Source organism: Haplochromis burtoni, unplaced genomic scaffold (assembly GCF_018398535.1).
Source record: "Haplochromis burtoni strain Fernald_Lab_line unplaced genomic scaffold, NCSU_Asbu1 Contig_34, whole genome shotgun sequence".
In the NCBI taxonomy this organism is placed as follows: Eukaryota; Metazoa; Chordata; class Actinopteri; order Cichliformes; family Cichlidae; genus Haplochromis; species Haplochromis burtoni.
In genome coordinates this window covers 1,620,843-1,642,758 of record NW_024582395.1, presented here as the reverse complement: position 1 = coordinate 1,642,758, position 21,916 = coordinate 1,620,843, and the positions used below count along the sequence as shown (strand labels likewise).

Below are 21,916 nucleotides of genomic sequence, written 5' to 3'. Positions count from 1 at the left end.
TCTTTGATGAGTGTTGTTATTGTGAACAGCGGGGATCCTTAGTTTAAAGGTTTCTAATGCGAAAGGGAATTAGGAGAAAGCCACTGCGTGCACACTATCAAGTGCAAGATAGGGAGCTTCTCTGGTTCCTATTTTGAAGGCTTTGGTCAGGCTTGAATGTTCAAAGTGGAGAAAGTAGTTTGAAAGAGTCATTTGCCATTTGTGATTTTCAGTGTAATCTTGGAGTCTCATCCCACACAGAAGAGCTGTATTGATTGGCGGTCTTAACTGAAGCCGCCTCCTGATCATCCCTTCATCTTGTTTCTAAAGGGCAGGAGCAAGGGACAGTGAAGGAGAGAGGGTGAAATAAAGTGAGACACTGACAGAGTTCACCGAGTAGCTCAAGGGAATCTCAGAATTGCCCTTCAACAAATATCTAGCCAAAGCACACACGTAAACCTGACCTCACCTGGCCACACATACACCCCCATGCACATCTTGGCCTTCTCACTATCTTGTCCTTACTTTATTTATTTGTTTTTTTTTCTCCATTCCCATCTTTTTGTCTGTTTATTTCGTCTCCCTTTTCCTCCTCCTCTGCGTAAGGACAACCAAGGTTGTTTGAATTTTGGATGCTGCGGACATCTTTTGTTCATTCAATTAGTTCATTCAAGTAGCCCCCTCGTCTGTCTTCCCTCTTTGTCTCCTCGCCCTCCGCTTCCTCCATCATCCAGTGCTGTTTACTGACTACAGCTGAGGTCAACATAATCTCATGGAGTCATGGGCAGACAGTAGACAACAGTCGGTTTGCTCGGGGTACTCGGAGTTGCCAAATGTGATAGGTGTTTGGGCAGTAACTAACAGTACATTCTTTTTTCCTCATTGTCTCACAGAGGCGGCGACGGTAGGTTATCAAAGAACATTTTAGCCTGCAGGCACAGTGTCTGACTGTGTTAGTTATGGATTGGGTATTTAATGCTAATGACAATGTAACAAGCATCACTGAATGCACCGGCGTTTCAAATTTAATATACATCCAGCCAAGTTTGAGGAATGGGGTGGGGCTGTCGCCAAGGAAGGGGCTGCGTGTCCTGCCTGTCTGTGTATGTGTGTATTAGCAGAAAAGTACTTGGGCATTGACAAAAGCATTTTTGTGAATGGGTAAATGAGGCTTGTAGTAAGAGTGGTGAAAAAATTTTTTAGCGGGACTGATTACATCTGTCAGATTTACAAGTGACTGTGAAAAAACATCCAATAAATATTTTTTATTGGAGCAGAGTTCTTGTGACAGCTTGCTTAACATTAGAGCTGAGAACAAAGATACAGATTTACACCATAAAAATGCTTTTACTGACAGAGAATCAAATAAAAGGCTGAAACCTGAATACAACATGTTTGTTTGTCCTTTTTGTTTAACAGAACTTGACTCCAGTTGTATTGCTTTTATTTCATTATTAGGAATTAGCCAGTAATTCAGGATAATAACCCAGCTGTAGGTGTTGTTCACACTTCAGCCTTCAAATGAGATCACTGAGTGCTGGCCACTGCTTTTTGACTTTGACCAGTTTACAGACGTAATCTACTGCTTGTGGTCTTTAAAGAGTCGCTATGAATTTTGTATAATGGTTTTCTTCGAAAGGACAGGGTCAAGCTGTCCTTGTTATTTATTTATTTATTTATTCTGAATAACAAGGGAGTCATACAAAGCAAAATAATTAAACAAGGTAGCTCTGTTGTGATTATCTTTAAGGAATTGTGCGAGTGTTTGACCTCCAGTAAGCCGCTATGGAATTTGTGTTTCGTGTGTGTTTGCCAGTACCCAATTAGCTTGTTTACGATTTTAGAAACCAAAAAGAAATCTTAGTTTGTCCAATAGGTAAGCAGGAAGCTTTCTTGTATTTCCAGTAATGAAAGCATTTTGTTTTCAGAGCACCATACTAGAAGTATTATTATTGTTTTGGGGAGAATTTTTTCCAGCAATGTTTTTATGCTCTATAATGCCATTTGAACTGTTTTTAATCTATAGCTCTCATGCAAAATTCTTGTGAACGTTTGCTCTCATGTGATGTGGTTTGTCACAATAACTTTCTTTATCCCAAAGAAATCATCATGTTTTTGGACAGTGACATATTTTTTGAATTTTGCATCTCTACACCACAACAGTGGATTTCAAATTCAATAATCAAGATGTGATTGAAGTGCAGAGTTTCGGCTTTATTTCAAGGGCTTTAAACAAGGCGTTTAACTTGGTATCTTTCTTAGAAATTACAGCCCCTTTTAAAAACGGTCCCCCATTTTCAGAAGCTCAAAACTAATTAAACAAGCTAGCGTGATTTTAAATAGAAGGATTGTTTGTAATACTTGTTTTTAATAAAGATGAAAATCCTTGCAGTGAATGGTTCCCTGAAGTGAACCCAGGGACAAATGTTGTTTTCTCCCTGATGATCTGCTAGGCCATTACTGTAGCCACCTTTAGTTTCTACTTATTTATGGTTCTCTGTGCCATTACTGTTGTCCTTAATACTTGAAAAGAATGATCTAATGGGTTGAGATCCGACTCCTTAAGAATACGAAGTGCTGTCTAGTCATTTTCCTGAGCAGAAGCTGAGCAGAGAGTATAAGCCTCTGCACATCAGCATACTCCTGACAGAAGTCACATCACTGAGTGTATAACCAGCGTTTTTGCCCCTTGTTGTAAACTCTGTGCAGTTATATTTGTGAATGCATCTATGTTTTTTTTTACTTGGCTTGGTGTTGTGATGGTTTTTGTTAAGCAAACAAAGGATTCTGCAATCAAACACTTTAGTTATCTTCTGTGGTCTTTCAGGCCTTTTGGTTTTGCTGAGCTCACCAGCACATTCCTTCTTTTTAAGAATGTACCCCATTGTTGATTTGGCGGCTCCTAAAGTTTTTATTATACTCTGATAGGTTTATTTTAGTTTTTCAGCATAATGATGGTCTCTTTCACTTGCATCAACATCTTCTTGGGCCTCGTTTTTAAAAGTTCCAGTGAATAGCTACCAAATCCAAGTTCAACACTTGGAAGCAACTCCAGATCTTTTATCTCCTTAATTTGTCACGGAATACCAGAACAGGGAACAGGCATTATCAAACTGTTATCAGTCACTTGTCCAGGTACTTTTGTCCCCTTGAAAGAAGGCTTTCAAAAATGGCTGATTGTTAAACAGCAAATGCAAAATATTTGTTGAAGTCTTTGAATTAAAGCTGAAATTCTGCACTTTAGACAGATATTAATTGTTTTAGAAATCCACTGTAATTTTGCCTCTGTACACTGTGGTGAGGGAAGTATGCTTTTTATTGGCATAAATAAAACCATCTGTTAAGACACACTTATTAATATTGCATTACAGTTTTATAATTAACAGTATTACTTTGTGGACCTTTTGGCTACGCTGTAAAATCTAATTAATTCCCAGAACTTAAAAAAATTTGTGCAAACTCTTTGCCTCAAAAAAAAACTAACTAAATCTTACTTTAGAGGACTATGTTAGGAAAACTTATTCATTGTGAGTGTATGGATTGCCTTCACCTTTAGAGCCACTACCCTATATTAACAAAACACCTTAGATTTTAATTAGCTTTATTATATTTGGCCTAATAGGTTTAACCATGATGGACAAATAAATTGCAAAAAAGCCTTTTGAGCTACGGTATGCTTTCCTCCAGTCTGCAGCGATAAGATGGCCGGTGTGGAAAGAAGGATTGGCTTGAGCCTTTTACACATTCCTTTAGTTACCTTTGTCACGCGTGATGGAGTGTGGGGTTTAAGAATCTGGCCTCCAGAACCTCTTTCTCTGACCCTGTTCAGTTGAGCCCCCATTCTTCTTTGTGTGTGCGTGTGCGAGTGTTTGTACTGACACCCTGCTTTTGAGTTCTGCTGCTGTCTGATATTGTGCAGGGATGAGGAGGACCAGACCTTAGTTGTCGCAAACAGTGCCTGACCTGGTTTTTAAACGCACGTTCAGAGCCAAGCGCTGCAGATTTCTGCAAGGCTTGCTTGGCTTTTTGAGACAAAATCAAAATATTTGAACTCAGGCCTTCTTTGGTCAGAAGTATGTTCCTTTAAGCTTCTGAGCCAATGCATCAGTAGATCATTTAGAAATATTGAATCCTTCAGAATAAGTTTATGTGGATCTCTTTGTTCTCTCTCTGCTCCTGCGTCTCCTAGTTTGTTGCTTTCTTGTTTTTCCCATACATTCCCCACTCCCTCTTTCCTCTCCTTATCAGAGATGGTGAACTATTGTTCAGTTGTCCAGTTACTCGTTTGGAAACTTTACAACGGGGGCTTTTCCTCTGAGCGGTTTAAAGAAGGCTATAAATCTGACCTGTTTAAATCCAGACTCATTTAAGCTGTGTTTTACTAAGACCTGATGCACTGCATTCTTCTGCTGCTTAAACAGGCTTTTTAAACATTTACCCCAAATGTATTTACTGGTCGACTGATACACTGTCTACATAGGAACAGACAGGGAACGGGGGCTATTTGTCTCTCTTTATGGGCCAGGAACTAGCAATGGCTGCCACATGGCCAAAGAAAATGGGGAGAGATGAGACAAAGAAAAGAACCCTGCAGACCTGTGCTGAATTTATTGAAAACAAAAAGGGAATAAAATAGTGGGGCCATTTTTGGGAAGAAACATTTCTGTAATATAAGAAGGACCGTGGAACATATCTTTTCTCTAAAATGCACATTCGTTTAAATTATTGTTCAATATCAACCGTCAGTGTTCTGTTTCTTTCTCAGGGTCACGTTGCTACGAACAAAACAGCGCTCTGTGGATTACGCCGTTTATTCCATTTCCCTCGCCTGATTGCTAGAACCACGAAGAGTGTGTTCTCGCCATGACGGTCTAATACGATATGCATCTTCATGTTTGTGTATCTGATTATCGATTTACAACCCCATTCTTCTTTTTCCATCTGAGAATGTGAACGGCTGCGGCATTAGTCATCTTTACGATGGATTTTACTGTGCTGCTTACCAAGAGAGGGCCCAGTGTTTGCGGTAAATGCATATTTTACGTGGTGATAGAGTGCATTTTGCATCAGCGGATTAGTCTTAAAAAAAGAGAGGGCTCGCAGGAAGAAAGCACATAAGAGCACTCCAAGAGAGAGCAAGAGGTCAGCTTGACAACTTACTGTCGCTTACATTCAGCCATCTCATCTAAAAGTAGATGAGCGGTTGTCAGTGTGCGCTTGCACATCCAACCCCACAACGTAATCTCATTTACTGCGCAGCATGTTCACATAAAAGGTGCTCTTTGTCGAACGACAAATCAGACATACATCTTTTTGTTTTTCCCTCATCTCCCTCACCCTCTTGTAAACCCTGACAGCAGCGCATTTCCCATCAGGGTGAATTACACCGCACTTAGATCTAGAGGGCAGCATCTTTGAAGTTAAAATGGGGGAAAATATCATAAGTATAGGCTTTGCTCCAGATAGCTGTGGCTGCTCTCCCAGATGCTTCTCAAAGATTAGAATCATCAGTGAATAGCGATCTGCTCTATCATATGGCTCTCCTACAGATTTGGCAGCAGGTTCGACGGCGGGGTTGTACAGTACAGTGGATCAGGCCTGCATGGGCTAAAAAAATGAAGAAAATCCCTCAAGGAGCCATATATCTAAAGCACCATTCCAGTCACTACAGGCCCCATCGTCTGATAGCATTTTTAAGTTTATGTTGCCAAGCAACAAAATATCATTAAGCGCTATATTACCCAGTCGGAGAGGAAGCAGCTGAATGGCTGGTTAGAAGAAGTCAGTGGCACAATTGTAACCAGAGGACTCCCCTCTGTACCTGCCAGTTACCTACAGCATATGGTCTGACCTTCATGTCAAACTTCAGCTTTGAGCTGCAAATACCAAGCAGGTGTGGTGATGTCATCACATCTCATTTCACATAACTCACAGCTGTGCAAAGGGCACGCAGCGTTGTTCAAGCTGAAAAGAGAAGGACTGTATCCGTGAACTCTGGGTATTTGCTGCGACAGTGTTTCTTTACAGATGGCTGTCGTTTGTAGGCAGAAAGATCTTACAGTAAGGCTCGCTGCCAGGCTACTGCAAGGGAAGAAAGTTAACGGATGCTATGATGTATGAATGTCCAAGTCAGTGGATTTTTTTTGGTCCACAGCGTAGGCTCCACCCTGCAAAATAATAGAATAAATCTCAAAACCAGGACAAGGAATCGTTGCGTTATATCAACATAAAACGTATATAGTCTTTAATGTCCAAAAGAAAAAGAAACATCAGCCGTTCATCACAAAGTAAAATATTTGAATTGCAGTTATTTCATGCCCCATTGTATGTGACAGTGGGGGGAAAAAAGAAGAAGAACCCAGGTCAGGACAATAGCGAGTGTTTTCATGATTTCCATCAAAGCAATCTTGTTGAAGCTCAAACATTTAGCATTGCCACAACCAGCAATTAGGAAATGATTCAGCATTTTGATTGGGAGCCGTGTTGTGTGTGCCATGTTTGCTGAGCAAGTGGAGCTGCACTAAATTAGCATTAATGAATGTTATGGCCTCCCATCAGCGTGACAGGTCTATTCTTTAGATCTGTTTTAATTGTAATTAAGCCCTGATTAACGAGCTAGGGAATGTTTCATTCTCTTTTCAAGAATACAGCATAATATGTTATGAAGGCAATCAGGGGGTTGTCATTTTATCTGTTAATGAGGCTCAGCCATATGTCATAACAAACTTAACTTCTCTCTGTGTGTTTGGAGGCCTTGGTTAAGCTTTTCTTCTCTTGTTTTTTGTCCCTGCCATCTTTGCAGGCAAACTGCAGGTGTTTGTCTGCGAGTGGGAGGGTGTGTGTCGATCTTTTAAACCTTTGTTCCATCTCTCGACTTCTCTCTCATTTCACTGTGTCCACTTAATAAAGACAGTGAATGACCTTGCATTAAAGCAAGATATATCAGTTAAAATTATAGTAAAGTCTATGCTTGTGTTTTTTGGCGCCAGCTGGAGAATTTGTTAAAAGGATCCCAGACATGAGGCCTGAATAACATTTAAAAACAGGAAAAGGAGACAGCTGTTAAACCATTATGTTTGTTTCTTCATTATTATACTTACTTTATACTTACTTGCCAGGCCTGCAGTGCTTATATATTGTGAGCATAAGCCAAGTGGCACCCTGGACGCCGCTGCTTTAAGTGGTTTGTACATGATCCCTACAAAAACATAATAATCATCATTACCACACTACAGTGATTAATATTATTTGTTTCAAGTCATATGCAGCAGCTGTGCGATGATTCTCACAGGCTGAAGAAGAGCAGGGATCTGTATGTTTGTTCTACATACAATAGACACAGAATCATCTCCAAGAGTGTTGACTTTGAGTTTGAGTCTGTCAAAATAGTGATAATAAATCCTGCTATATATAGTGCCGTTGCAGATGCAGTAATGCAAGATGAAAATAGTTGGGGAATAAGTTTAATATTTACTAAAATAAATTTTAATGTATAATGTCTCTCCCTCTAGATTGGATGTACATTTCAGGATCTCTTCTGAGAAATAAAAGAGCTCAAGGTTGGATTGAAATAAATAATTCAGGCCAGGAATTTGAATCAATCTCAGGCCATTTAGGCGAACCCCATGTGTTATGTACTATTGTCACCACATTTTCTGTACACGACTAAAAGAATTCACTTTAACGATGCTATTGGATGTCTTAGCAAAAGGCAAATAATAGCGCTATCAGTAAGCTATTTGCTTTTCTATTTTTGGATCAGTTAAACTAAAAAAAGAGTGTGGGAGATGGGTTGGAGAAAATGAAAAAGAATTAATTAAGAAGAATTAAAAGTATTATTTATGGTTAATAAAGATTTTTATAAGTATTATAAAAACCAACATTTTATTTTTAAATACTATGGTTGTCTTAATTACTGCAAGAAAGATGCAAAACCCCTACAGATGAAACTTGTCCACTATATGTATCTGAAAGTTTTCCAGACTACAAAAGCAAAACTTTGGGGCGACGAGACAAAGCTGTCTGAACCTGAGCTTTCGATGTCTGCTACGGCTATATCGGTGCACCAATCAGAATACAGTCTGATATGCAGAGCTAGACACTGACATCCAAAAGAAGTAGTTTGCAGCTCATGATCACTGAATAAGATATAGACTGAGGTCAAACTTTCAAATGAAAATATTTATATTCAAACACTGAGCAAAATGATGAAAATTCCTAAAAGACACATACGCGCTGAAACTAAACAAAAAGTACAGCAATTCAGACATGCTCAGATGATCTGCCTAGTGTTCTCTCTCCCTATCTTCTCCACCTTTCCTGTGAGTTCTCTAACATTATGTTTAGAGCAGCAGATAGACGTTGCATGCCTTGCAGAAACAGTAAGGGAGAAGGGTAAGCTGCATGTGTGCATTTGGGTAAGTCTTTGCAGTGCGTACATAATGGATACACTGTAGCAAGAGGATTCAGGCTCTGAGAGTGGGCGACAGAGTCACGCTTGATGTGGATTCTGAAAAGTTCATCAGCTTATTTGCAGCAGGCCAAAATGACCTTTAGCTCACCAGGATGCATTCCAGGTACTTCCGATGGCCAGTCTGCCACTGAACGTGCTCAATTAGAGCTGATTTCTGTACTGTGAGGCTCAAAGTAGTCCTTAGATAAAAATACTCAAGAATATTATAAAGCACATAACATTCATCTAAAGGAACTTTCATACTCACAGCAGCAGCTACTCTGACAGCAAAGTCAGTCAAAAAAGATGGAAATAGTTTAGTCTCCCAAGGATTTCACAGAAGCAACGTTTTCACAGACCAAAACATGTCAGCAATTATCTATCCTGAAATTACACGTGATAGCCTAAACCAAAGGAGGGGGAGAAAGCTTCACAACACTTTTAACCAGGAGTGTGTGTGATTGCCTCACAAGCAGTGGGACCATGTTGGTGTAGTTCACTTGTTGCTCTGAGTTCATAGTCGGACACCTGTGCAGCCTCCGAGAGACACAGCTGTCTGCTTCTTCTGACCTCTGTGTGTTTGTGCCTCTGATCACGTTAAGAGGCGGTACAAGGGGAGACTTTGGAAGCGGGCCTTAGGCAGTTTGCACATTACTCATGCTTTCTTGGGTGCTTTTCTATTGGCTGAAAAAATATGACTAATTTTTCATAGCTTTCGTCAGTTTGGGTTGGCTGATCCCACATCTGCCTATAGCTAGAACCGGCCTAGTCTCCCAAAACCATAAGTACCTACTAGTTATAGGAGCTCGTGTTTCCATCCAAATGGCAAAGCAGTTTTGTTTTTTTTTATCAATCTTTCAAAAGCTGCAAAACAAAATTCACTATAATGTATTTTTCCAGTCACTACTTTTGTGACTGTATGACAAAGTGGGCACATCCAACCATATGTTTTCGTTAGATGCTATTAAATCGCTGCAGATGAAGAGGACAGTCTTGGATCGTGTAATTTAAAGCATTTCAGGCCAACCAAAACGAAGTCATGAAGGACCATATCCAGGTACAAAGAGGATGGGGAGTCCTGCAACAGATGGTATGACCCCTATCAAGCCCTAATCAAAACATTGTGTATTCAGTCTGGGATTATACAAAGAAGCAACTGTATACATCACAGAAACTTAAGTAGCTACAAGTGTGCAAGTGTAACTAGGAGAGAAGGGAAAGGGTGATTTCCACCCTGATTTTTTTGTGACACATTCAAAATGTGCATAAAAACAGGTGGCCTGAAACACATCCAAAAACATACCATAAAAGGCCTTGTGAGGGTAACTTGTGGCCCAGCCAGCGATTCTCGTGTAGAAAAATACTGAGATATTCAGACATCTGCAGGAACTCTTTGATTGTTATCCCCTTTCATGGCTCGATGTATACTCCACGGCAACGCTTCACTTGTTCACTTTTATCTTTCACAGTACTTGAGGATATGTGATGATTTGCGTAGCAATTGGAATATAATATCTTATAATAATGTGAATTCTTTAAAGCAATATCCTGAAACACTGTTTTATTAAAGACTCAGCTTTACTAAAGTATCCCTGATCACAACGGTGAATGAGTTGCTGGAACTTTCTCATTTCCATTTCTCGTTTCTCGTTTGTTTGCCTGCTGATGATTCAAAGTGTTTTTCCAGAATTGGAGCTCAGAGAGTTATTTAAAATTACAACATCTTCTACTGTTTGTTATTGTCTTTCTCTTCAACACTGAGTGAAAAGAGAGAGCTGAGAGTAGGCATCTTGAGCATTTAACATGAGGTCTCCCCCTCCCACTAAGAAAAAAAGAGAGATGACATTAAGAATTCCTTTTTTGACCCTGTGCTTGTTGTGATTTTATTACATTAGTCTTGTAACACTGCTTTCCTAAAAGACTCTGGGTTTTGGCATCAAGCACCTTAACTTCAGCTTGCTTGTTTGTACTTTGGCAGTCAAAGGAAAGACTAACAGGATGTTGTTGCCTTTTAGTCTTATTGGATTTACTTGTTTTATGCAGAGTTTCCATCCACCTTCTGTGAACCAGGAGACATTGGTGGTCTCCCGGCTCATTCATTCTCTTCAGCAGATTTAGAGAAATAAATGAACTCTGTCTGTCTTGCATTTGTCTTTCCATTGTTTTGTCACTATAAATTGCTGATTTCCACTGCTTAAGAAGTTTGTATTCAATGAAGAACAATAATGAATTAGACAGATATAATGACACCCAGAAGAGATCATAACCCAAGCAAGAGTCAGGGAACTGTGACGATGCAAGACTCTTGTGATACTAAACACAGACACCAACGGGCGTTTGGCCGTTAAGCTCAGGGAAACTGTGAAACTTGTTTTGTCACTGCTTTGGCAACATCCGATGACTGTGTCGTCAACATGTGTGTAAGTGTTTATACATGATTTCCCCTGGAAAGTGTCATGCTCACGGGTGGGTAGGGGGGGTTGGTTCTGGGTGGGTTGCGGTTAACCCCTCAAGGTCTCTAGGGTTACTGTGCCTCTGTTCTTTGTCATATTCTCAGGCTTTCTCACTCTTGGCTCTAAGTGGCCCGACAGTGTTTGACTGGCAGAGAAGTGCTAGAGTAGCTATTAGCTCCTTGTCTTTCTTGTCCTCTGAGAACATGAGGGCCTTATTAGCCTGGTGATCTCAGCTGTCCACTGGTGCTTCACCCATAACGACAGTCTAGCTGTATGTGCATATGAGCACGCACACGGCATGCTCCTACAGAATCAGCTATCGTTCATAGTAGTTCAGTACACAATTTGTACAGGGCACTAAGAGGCCAAGCAGGGTTTCTGCTAGTCTTAATTAGGTCATTAACCATATTTTTATTTAATCAATTTAATAGTTTATTGGACCTAAAACCATATTTCTGTTAAATGTATATCCTTGTAAGCTTTTATTTTAAAGAATAAACCAACAACCTCCTGGAAATCTATTCTGAAATGGGGTAAGTGATCGCACAAATCATGGCACCTCCAACCTAGACAATAGTCAAAATTTATCATTACTGTTTATCATTTTATAGCTTAAATGTATTTATATTATACATTTATTAAGTGCTTGTAAAAAATGAATTGCTACCAAAAAAGAGTTGTATTTAACCAGAAGTTCAAGTCAGCAATTGGCTGTGTCCTAATAACCTTTACGGGAATCTTAAAGGCTTTTTTCTCTGTCCAAAGAAAGTCGTCTATGTATTCATTTTACAACAGTTTTTTTTTTTTTTGCTCTTTATCCTCCTGTCCATGGAGGAAATTCTATAATCCTCTCGCAAATCACTTGCTTTTAACTGAAAACAACCGGAACAAAGTCTGCTGCACTGAATCTGTAGAAGAATACACTTGCTTATATCTCACTAGTATCAGGTTGGACCTTTATCAGAAATTTGGGGGAATATTGACATGAAGGCATCACACGGTTGCTGCAGATTTGATAGCTGCACATCCAAAATTGTATCCTGGGTACACTGTAGTCAGGAATGATGGACATTGTCAACAACCTACTCGGGTAGGCTTTTTAAACAGTGTTCAGTTGGTACTAAGAGGCCCAAATTGTACCCACACATTACGCCACCGCTGCCAGCGTGAACCACTGATACAAGGCAGAATAGATCCATGCTTTCATGTTGTTTATGTCAAATTCTGACCCTACCATCTGAATATCACAGCAGAACTCAAGACTCATCGGACCAGGCAACATTTCTCTATTCTGTTGGTCAATTTTAGCGAGCCCATGTGAATAGCAGCCTCAGTTACTCATTCTTAGCTGACTGGAGTGGCACCCGGTGTAATCTTCTGCTGCTGTAGCTCATCTGCTTTAAGGTTCCCCGTGTTGTGTGTTCAGAGATACTCTTCTGCATACTTCAGTTGTAACAAATGCTTATTTAAATTACTGTTGGCCTCCTATCAGCTTGAAGCATTCTGACCTCTGGCATCATCACGGCATTTTCAACCAGAGAGCTGCCAGTCACAGGATATTTTCTTTTTTTTAGGCTAGAAAAGAAATGCTGTCTGAGGAAATGTTTGTACGTCACTTCTTCAGTAACTTCAAAATGAATCCATTTGATGTGACTTGTTTTTCCTGAAGCCTGTAAGCATATATTTTTAGACAGGAGGACTATACTTTTTTTTTTTATCCTCCATCACTGCCACTGAAAATACATTATTAAGTGATTGAATGGAAATATTGAAAGACATTAGTGCTGCAAACAAAAGCTAGTCTACATATCTACGACTTCTCCTGTTTTCTTTCATTAATAAAACTACGATCATATCATTAAGGTGGACTTAGATCCCAAGGGCTAGTGAATGCCTTTGGTAGCATTTTGAAAAGGAGAAGGAAATAAATGACACAGTGCACATTTACATTTTGTTTATCCAAGGTTTTATAATATTGCATACTGAGTGAGACTAAAGAAGCATTTCTCTAAGGTCTTTCTGTTCCAGCCATCATAGCAGACTAAACTTCACTAACACTACAACTAAGGATGATGTCAAGAACTGTAGCATCCATCCTACTACTGTGCAAAGCACGGGTGGGGGAACTTCAGGGCTCAAGGGCCTGTGTCCTGCAGGTTTTAGACATGTCCAGCTGATTTAAATGGCTACATAATCCCTCAACATGTCTTTAAGTTCCCCAGAGGCCTGGTAATGAACTAATCATTTGATTCAAGTGTGTTGACCCAGAGTTATATCTAAAATCTACAGGACACCGGCCCTCGAGGCCTGGAGTTCCCCACCCTTGGTGTAAAACAACTATAAACCCACCACCATCTGAATAGACAGAATTCCAATACTAAAATTTTTGCGTTGGACTTTAACTCTTTATTATTTTGGTGATGTGCTCAAACATAAGCTGGCTCCTTAAACCGGAACTTTAAAAATGTAAGATTGATAGAAGCAACAGTAGTGTGTTAGAAGGTCTAAAGCTAAGACAAAACACGATCATATGTTAACAGCGCATGTTTTTGTGTTCGTATTTGCAGGTCAACGAGGAGACAGTGGAGAGGCTGGTGGTCCAGTACCCTCACATTGTGTTCAGCACAGTGATGCAGGACTGCAAGAGAACCCTGGAGAGAGCTTATCAAATGGGCTGGAGTCCCAACACATCGAACACTTCGTAGCTACTGCTGGATCACACAGACACGCTCAACAAACACACGCACACATAAGCACACAAAACACATTTGCTATACAAAGGCCCTTTTTTGTATACGCACACAAAATGCGAAGCTCAGTCATGTTTGCTTCTCATTGACTGTTCAAACATGCATGTGAACATGTAGCTACACACTCACAGACACAAAGTCTGAGTCCATCAGTTTTATTTGAAGCAAATCTCTTCAGTATGAGATTTTACAATTCAGTCAGGCGATGTAGTGATATCTGCTCTAGGCAAAGGTAAGGAGTATCACTCCTCATACCGTTTCACTTCTCTGTATCGTGGTGGGGTGATTAGAGGTAAAGTTGCAAGGCTAAAGCTTTGGTCTTGAATAAAAAGATTCAGACAATAAACATTCAGAAACCACTGGACCAGAATTATTTTAGTGAAATAACTTCAAAACAGAAAAATTAATTCACCAACCAAAACTGGTGATCTACACTGCACCTCTGTCGCCCCAGGAGGCATCATCTTACTGCCTCAGAGCAGACAACAACTGAACGGCCAGGACCTCAGACCTCACTTAAGGTTATTTGAAATTAGTTACGTTTATTTTGTCCACTTGAAACTTTTTTTTTCGTTCTTGGATGTTCAGTACAGTATTAAAAGCGCCTGCAGACTTGTACAAGTACACTTGGTGAGATTTTTGGCAAGGACAGAGCTCTTTGCAGTGATTCAGTATGCACATTGTTATCATACAAAAGGACGATTCACTCCAGAAGAAGTCAGAACTGTGGAAAATTTATGGCAAGAAGAAAGCATTGAAATGTGCATGTTTGCAGTGAGATCGTGACCTTACTGCCTCAGCAGGATATGGAGCATTTTGAAATGTGAAGATGAAATTGGCATCCGTTTTACCTGGAATCAAGTGTGCTCTATTTCCGTGCACGGATTTATCATTGACTGAGCGTTATGTTGAGAAATTTAACAGTGCTTGAAATAGTAGTTGCCTTTACCCAAAAATGATGGGCCATATTATAAGAATATTAACCACAGTCATCATGATAATTAAGAGAAAGTGTTAAGCCTTAAGTGGTTTGCAAATGCCATCCAATTATAGAAATTATATTAGATTTTATTGGGGAAAAAAAAGACAAGTCAACACATTAAATGTTGTAACTGAGAAATGCTCATTTTGAATTGGGTATCAGTAGGGGGAGGGAAAAGTTGAGATTTGGGAAACAGAATGTAGCCCACACTTTTGGCTCATTAGTGCATAGTTTAATAGCCAAAATCCTCCGATTATATAAGGATGCATTAGTGCACATGGTATGGTGGTTACACCCCTCTGAAGTCACTTTAAATGCTGAATATATGCAAGTTTTCCCAGCAACATGTGTCATCCCAACAAGGACTTTTCAGTGAATGGTTTGCTTATTTCAGCAAGACAATGACAAACCATTTTCTGCATATATTGCAACAGCATGGCTTCGTAGTCAGAGCGTGTCTGCTGACTGATCTGTCTGCAAGCCAGGTCTGCCAATTTGGCATGAAATTCAAAGTCGTAATATATTTTTCAATATACAGCATAATTTCTCAATTTCAACATTTGATACAATGTCTTAGTTCTATTTTAAATGTTTCACTTAGCATCTCAACTTTTTTTGAAGTGTATTTGATTTCATATATACATATATATATATACATATATATATAAATAAATACTGTGTGGGGTTTACTTATTGGAATATTGGTTTTGAGCATATACTTGTAACATTTGCTATGTAGCAACGAGCAGTTTCTCTTTCTTAGTTGTGTAGGATGCAAAGAAAAGAAAAAACTGGCTTGGGCCTAACACCAGAGTGAGAAGAAGTTGCAAGGTGAGAATCATCGTTTTCATCCATTCTTTAGAAATTCAGCAATGTACATTTAAAAATGCAAATATTTTTCTATGGTGTGAAGCAGCTCGGGGCTCAGCCTCCATGTCACTCTGATATGAACAATAGCTTACTGAGGTTAGAATTTAGAGTATTACTGTAAACTTTCAACAGCACATAGCGAATTCAGACAATTTAAAAACATGTTCATTTTATTCGTGTCAGGATTTGTAGACTTTAACCGACGGAGGGTTTCTCCCTCGATCTGCTTTTGTTCTATTTCTGTTCTTTTGTAATCCCCATATGCACTTCCTTCTCTGCTAGATGTTGACACACTTGATTCCTGATTTGTTAAGGCAACCGTAAATGACTGGATTTACATAAAGATGAATAAAACACTACTACTTCAAGCTTTTTCCCCCCCTCATTTCTTTCTGTATGTCTGGAATTGAGTCAGGTCAGGAGAGGAATATTCAGAACGCCAGTGGAACACTTTTCCGCTCATTTTACAACATCTGTTGAGCACTTAAACATTTTTTCCATCAGGATTTCCAGACCCTTTATTATATGAGTTGCATATCAACAAAGAGGGCATACTATTTATAATGCTAGAATGGTGAAATTTAACACAAACTGCATTCTGAGGTAAAATGCAAATAGGGATACCAGCATGTTTTTCTTTGGAACCTAAGGCCTTGGAATGTATGAGTATGACATACCAAAGCCTCTGTATTTTTAGAAATAAAGATGTTTTCAACCCTAAACTGTGCATCGATCATCTCTTTTCTACTGAGCACCCGAACAAATAATAAACCTGCATTTCCACTGGGATAGACTTTCAAGTTCGGCACTTTGGACAGAATTTTTACATCTGAGACAAAGTGAGGATGCATCAGCTTGCTGCCCAGCAGGACAGCAAAGGACTCATAGAGCTAAGAAGATGTCACTCAATATGTCCCCCTCTTATAAAGGCCTGTTTTACTGTTCAGTGTGTTTCGTGTTCAGTGATTAAACACCGGAGATGGCATCAAAAAGGATACAAAGGCTGGTTCTTCCCAGATGGATTATTTGTGTTGTCAACACAATTTGTATCAACTTGAGGCTCTGTTCACTTGATTATCAGCTAAATGACTTTTCATAATCTGAATAAACACATAGGGAGCTGTTTTATCAGGTTTTGTTTACCTTTTGTTTTTGTTGTGTTGAGAAGAGTGTACTGTGCAAAAGTCTTTTGATTTTTTTGTTTTTTTGTTTGAAGTGGCCTTGAGCACTAGTTCTCCAGCCTTTCTGAAGATTTTTCAAGATTGTTGTTGGCTGCTTTTTCAGTCCAGTCTTTTAGAGCATGGTTACTTTATTTGCTTAGTCACTTAACACTGACCTATCAATCATTCAAGCATAGAATAAGTCAAGGGATCAGCCAATTCTGTCTGCAGAAAACTTAAAGAACCGACTGTTTTTTGCATTTTGGTGTACTTTGTTACTTTCTTTAGTGGAATTTGCAAAATATGGCAACAGTTCTGCACCAACAAGGTGATTCCCAACGAGCTATTATCCAAACTTATGCCATATCTTGACATGATGTATAGTGCGTTGCAGGTGGTGGACAAAAGAAGTGGGATGTTTAACAAGCTATCTCCAATGTATGAACAGTATCTGAAAGTGCCTGAAGAAATGCGGGGGTGGGGAATCCAACAAAGATCTAACACAGGACGTGAGAGTTGCATTCAGTTGAGCCATCTACTGTTCACCAAAGTCTCATCAGAAATTATCTCAATGGAAGTATGGGCTGTCAAGAAGTCAGTCTTAACGAAGAGAACCTAGGAGAAAAGGCTGAGGAAATCGCACAGGAAAAGGACTGAAAGTCAGTGGCAAAAGCATCTGAGAGACAGATGCTTTCCAGTGATCCCGAACACAGTGCCAGTGCTGTAAAAGCATACCTGGACAGAAAAATACACAATGAAACACTATCAGTCATAGATTGGCCTCCTTAGAGTCTTGACCTCAACATTTTTAAAGCAGTGTGGGATCATCTTGACAGCCAACATCCAAAGAACTTTGAATGTCCTTCGAGAAATCTGGAGAACTATTCCTAAACACTACTTTAAAAAATTACTTAAACGTTTGCCCAGGAGAGGTGAGACTGTGTTGAAGAATGGTGGAAAATGTTTAAGCACATTAGAAATGTACAAACTCTGTGTTTTGCCTTTTTACTGCATTTCCATTGTTTCAATGAATTGCTCCGGCTATTTACCATTTTCCTAGCAACATTTACAAAATGAGGAGCAGCTCAAGACTTTTGCACAGTAGTGTACATAAAAAATACATACAACACATTTCTTGTTGTATAATTGAAAATATAATTTTGAAATATTGAGAATTAAGGGTCTAACAATTAGTACTAACTTCATAAATTGTTAATTTTTGTTTTAAACTGCTCATCGGTTCTATCAACTTTTCAAAAGGCCAGTTACTGAATACTATTTGTCAGAAGGAATAACAGTTGTGATATCAGATCTTTATATTAGTTGAGACTATATTTGAGCAGAACACAGGTAAAGAGAAATAAACCAAATACTGCCAGTTCTGGCTAAAACCTTAATGAAAAAGCTCCAGTGTTGCATCCCTACTTCAATAACTAGTCCAGACAAGCAGAGACATTAATAGTTTTGCTTGGGCTGCTCCTCATCTGTTGCAGGCCTCCTGTTTTTAGAAGGACAAGTTGTTTAAAAAAAAAAAATTCTGTTACAAATGAGCTGATCTCCTTGCACTCCACTCCCATTTCTCTCATGGGTAAATTGCTGAATTTTACTGCTGCCAATTAGAGCCTTTGCAAATGTGAATGTATGCCATTGATTCTCTTGCTGATTGAGGTGGATTCCATCAGCGGCTAGCTCTCCTTGGACTTTTGCAATATTCATCAAGGTGGAAGGACGCATTCAGCTGGAACTTAGATGAGAGACTGCCCTCCTGGAAAGGAAAAGGGGGTGCAGGGCATGACAGAATAGCTATATGGAGCCATAATTAAACTTGGTAAATATTCATGTGATCATTACATTTTTAATGAGGTGCTGATAAGAATTGACGCTGACCATACAGGACATTTGTCATGTCGGACCTGCAAGGACGTTAGTCTAGTCTTCCCAAGAAATTTGTATTTTTTCAAGACCTAATCATGGCTGACATTGACGGATGTCCTCAAGTGAAAAGGGCCAAAGCTTGTTTGAACTTCCTCACAAGGATTGATGCAGTGCATCTAGTAATGATGAAGGCTGTGTTTCAGCAGTGCACCTTCCTTAGGTATTGCTGTGCTGTCAGGAGCTAAGTATGCCAGAACCTGTTAGTATTTCTTCAGGAAGAAACCTTGATAGTTGTGGTTGAATAATAGATGTATTAACTTTCTGATCTTGCCCGTGGTGCCCCCAGCAATGAGGGCTGACGTTTTTTATTTTTAGTCATTTGATATAATTTAAGACCTGTCACTTTGCTGTTAATATCACTTCATGTCACACAAAGGTTTATCTTCTCAGCTTTCTTGAACTAGCCATATCTTGTCTGCAACAAAAGCTCGGCTGATCATGTTTGCCAGAGATACCTTCCTTGTCGTTAAAGGGTTTCCTTTTACTCACTTTCTCCCCTTACAGACTGTCCAACTGTGGAGGGTCTAGTCTGCTAAAGCTCTCCTTCATCCTTTTCACTCTACATGGTATCAGCTTTATTCTGGCACCTCCCCAGCATTTACTCAGCTTCACCCTTACCCTCTTAAAGCCCAGATACTTCCTTTCTCCTGGAAATTATGTCAGTCATTTGTGTGCATCAGTCCTGGGGTAACTCCTTCGGTTTTTTAACATCACATCAGAGAAACAAATTCCTGCCCACTATATAGCGTTTTTAGTCTCCTCCCAGGGGAAAACAGAGGTATTTCACTTGCTTACCTACCTGCCTATTGACTCGTGTTGGTTCTTCTGTTAAGAAGAAAGAGCATGGCGTTGAAGAGTGAAGATGTTAATGGGTTGACTTTGTAACTGACACTGCCCTTGAGCTGAAGAACGAGCTAAATGTTGGTATTCATGACTCCAGAGGAGCCTGTGAAGCTCAAGCCCAAAGGAGACCCACACGGAAGACAGCTTTTAAATTACACTGGCTCGTTCACTTGTTTAGATCACCAAAGTCTTCAGTTTGCCACAGGACAAATTTTCTTCCCAGTCCCTGCATCTGGAAGTTGAACTTGAACATGACAGACGTCAGCAGTCCTCAGCTTTAAATACGGAGATTTACGATTGCAGATTTCCACATTATGGTTTTCCTCTCACCAGGGGCTATAACGAAACTAGCTTTCCTGTCCAAGCTTATGAAGATAAAAAGAAATTAGATTTGTTAATCCACTAAATTTTGACATCCTCCCAATAGACTCATTCCTGCTGCCTGGGGGAAATATCAACCTACGAGAACCCCAAAATACGTGAGGGGTGCAAAGTATGTGTGTCGGCATGGATAATGAAGTCGGTGTGATTTCCTCCTTTGCAGGCTCCATGTAGATGTTGTCTCCCTGTCTTTTGAAGCTTGAGTTAATTGCAGTGTTTAGGCAGAGCTCAGTCTAGCTTCTAAACGGCAAAGGTTAATTAGTAACAGAAGGATCTCCACACAAGATATGTTGACATTTACATTTCCTTGCTGGCTAAAACGAGAAAGAACTCATTTGGTGGCATTGGGATGGGACAGTGGAGAAAAATGATTTCCTCTACAAACATCCTCATTTCTATGCAAGCCCTGGTGTTGATATGCAGATTTGGCAGTTGGATGACATTTAAAAGTAGTTAATTGTGCAAATCTTTGTTTTAGACTGGAAAGGTCGTGGATAGTGAGAGTCTTTCATCATGAACTAACCCCACTTCCCTCCCCCAGCACAGCTGCAGAGAATGGAGGGGAGGTTTGTTGGTTTCTCTGCTGACCGCCTTATAGTCGCCCATCACTTTTCAAGGTGGTTCATGAATATTTATCTGCACAAACTGTTTGGAAAATTAAAATTAATCTCCACTCCGACGGGAGATAACTCAGCTATCTGTTTTGTACTCATCCCCTTTCAAGATGAGAATGCTTCACTGTTTGCTTTCTCATATTCCTAAATGTCTGGATATCAAATTAAGCGTGTTTCTTCTTGATGAGGGACAATTTTGTTTTATTGCAATGTGTTTTTCTTCTTATTACAGCACAACTTAACAATTTAGTTCAAGTCTATAAGATATGTTGGTTTCATCGGCTGCGATCGCTTAGCTATTGCAATTTTGTCCGTAAGCTTGCACAGGAAGAGCAATCCTTTTCTCTGGAAGCAATATGATAATGGTAAATAGATTTATTGCGTGTAATATTTTGTCCATATTTTGGATATTACCATCTAACGGGCAACACTGTTGGAGAAGCACAATGAATTGAAGATACAGCAGGTGCACAGATTGGAAATTTTACACCTGGTTTCACCTGAATAGCACAAATGGATACATAATTGCTCCATTTCATCACTTCCCTTTGCTGGGTGACATTAAAGGGAGCTCTTTGAGAGAACCGAATAAGGATGAATTTATCCAACTGGAGACTTGAGCAAAGCTTAAATCTAATCATGCATATTTCTATTTGTCTTTCAGGTAAAAAAAAAAAAGACTTTCTTCGACTTACTTCCTCTCATCCTTTAGCTATGATTAGGGTTGCGCATCGTATGTGGCGGTCTTATTTACCTGCTGAAAAAACTCGATGCCCATTTAATAAGTTCCCGATTTACCAACCACATTTTTTGTTTTCTCCTTCAAGCACGATTTCATATCCTCCCTCGGGCAGCTTTTGTCAATTAAAACAGTCCGGTCCTGTACTGAGGCTACAGATGGGCGGCATCAGATTCGACCAGATTCTGGGTCTCCCAGCCAACTGCTCTGACATGTCAGACATGCTGGTATGCCTTGTCACTCCCCACTCCTCAACTGTAACAAAGGTTGCGCTGACTCTCCTCTTGAGCACAGGCCCAAGTGGCTTGCAGAGATGTGAAGCGTGAAGGAGCCCCAGTCTCAAGGCCAAGAGCGTACCTCCGGACCTCCTTTCAAAGCGGCCCCCACCTTTCCCTCTTCCTCCTCCTGAAACTCAGTGTCCATTTAATCCTTCTTCAATTCCATCTCTCACCACTCAAGCCCTCTAATCAACACCCCCTCTGCTCCCTCCAGATCAGTCTAACACACATTCCCCTCTGCATTTTCTTCCCCCTCATTTTCCATCTCCAAACCTCACACACTCATACTTGCTACTCGCCACCTTTTGGCCCCTCACCACCCCGACCGTTCATTCCCTCCACCCACTTCAGTTGCTTTCAAGGGGTGTGTATTTCACGCCCTAGTGGCTGGACAGGCACAGGGTGATTTCCCAAGGTGGGGTCCGAAGGTTGGGCAGGAGCCAGTGGTGTGGAGTGATGTCAGAGCAGCCTAAGATTTGT

General features: G+C 40.0%; 1 protein-coding gene across 1 annotated transcript in view; it reads left to right on the top strand.

The window, feature by feature from the left end:
- The window catches only part of fbxl17 (F-box and leucine-rich repeat protein 17), a 230,662-nt gene extending 214,808 nt beyond the window's left edge, over positions 1-15,854 (top strand). The window contains exon 11 of the mRNA XM_005919018.2: positions 13,452-15,854. Within this exon, the coding sequence (XP_005919080.1) occupies positions 13,452-13,589 (138 nt within the window). The 3' untranslated portion in view covers positions 13,590-15,854. The remainder of the gene's footprint in view (positions 1-13,451) is intronic.
- Positions 15,855-21,916: the final 6,062 nt, after the last annotated feature.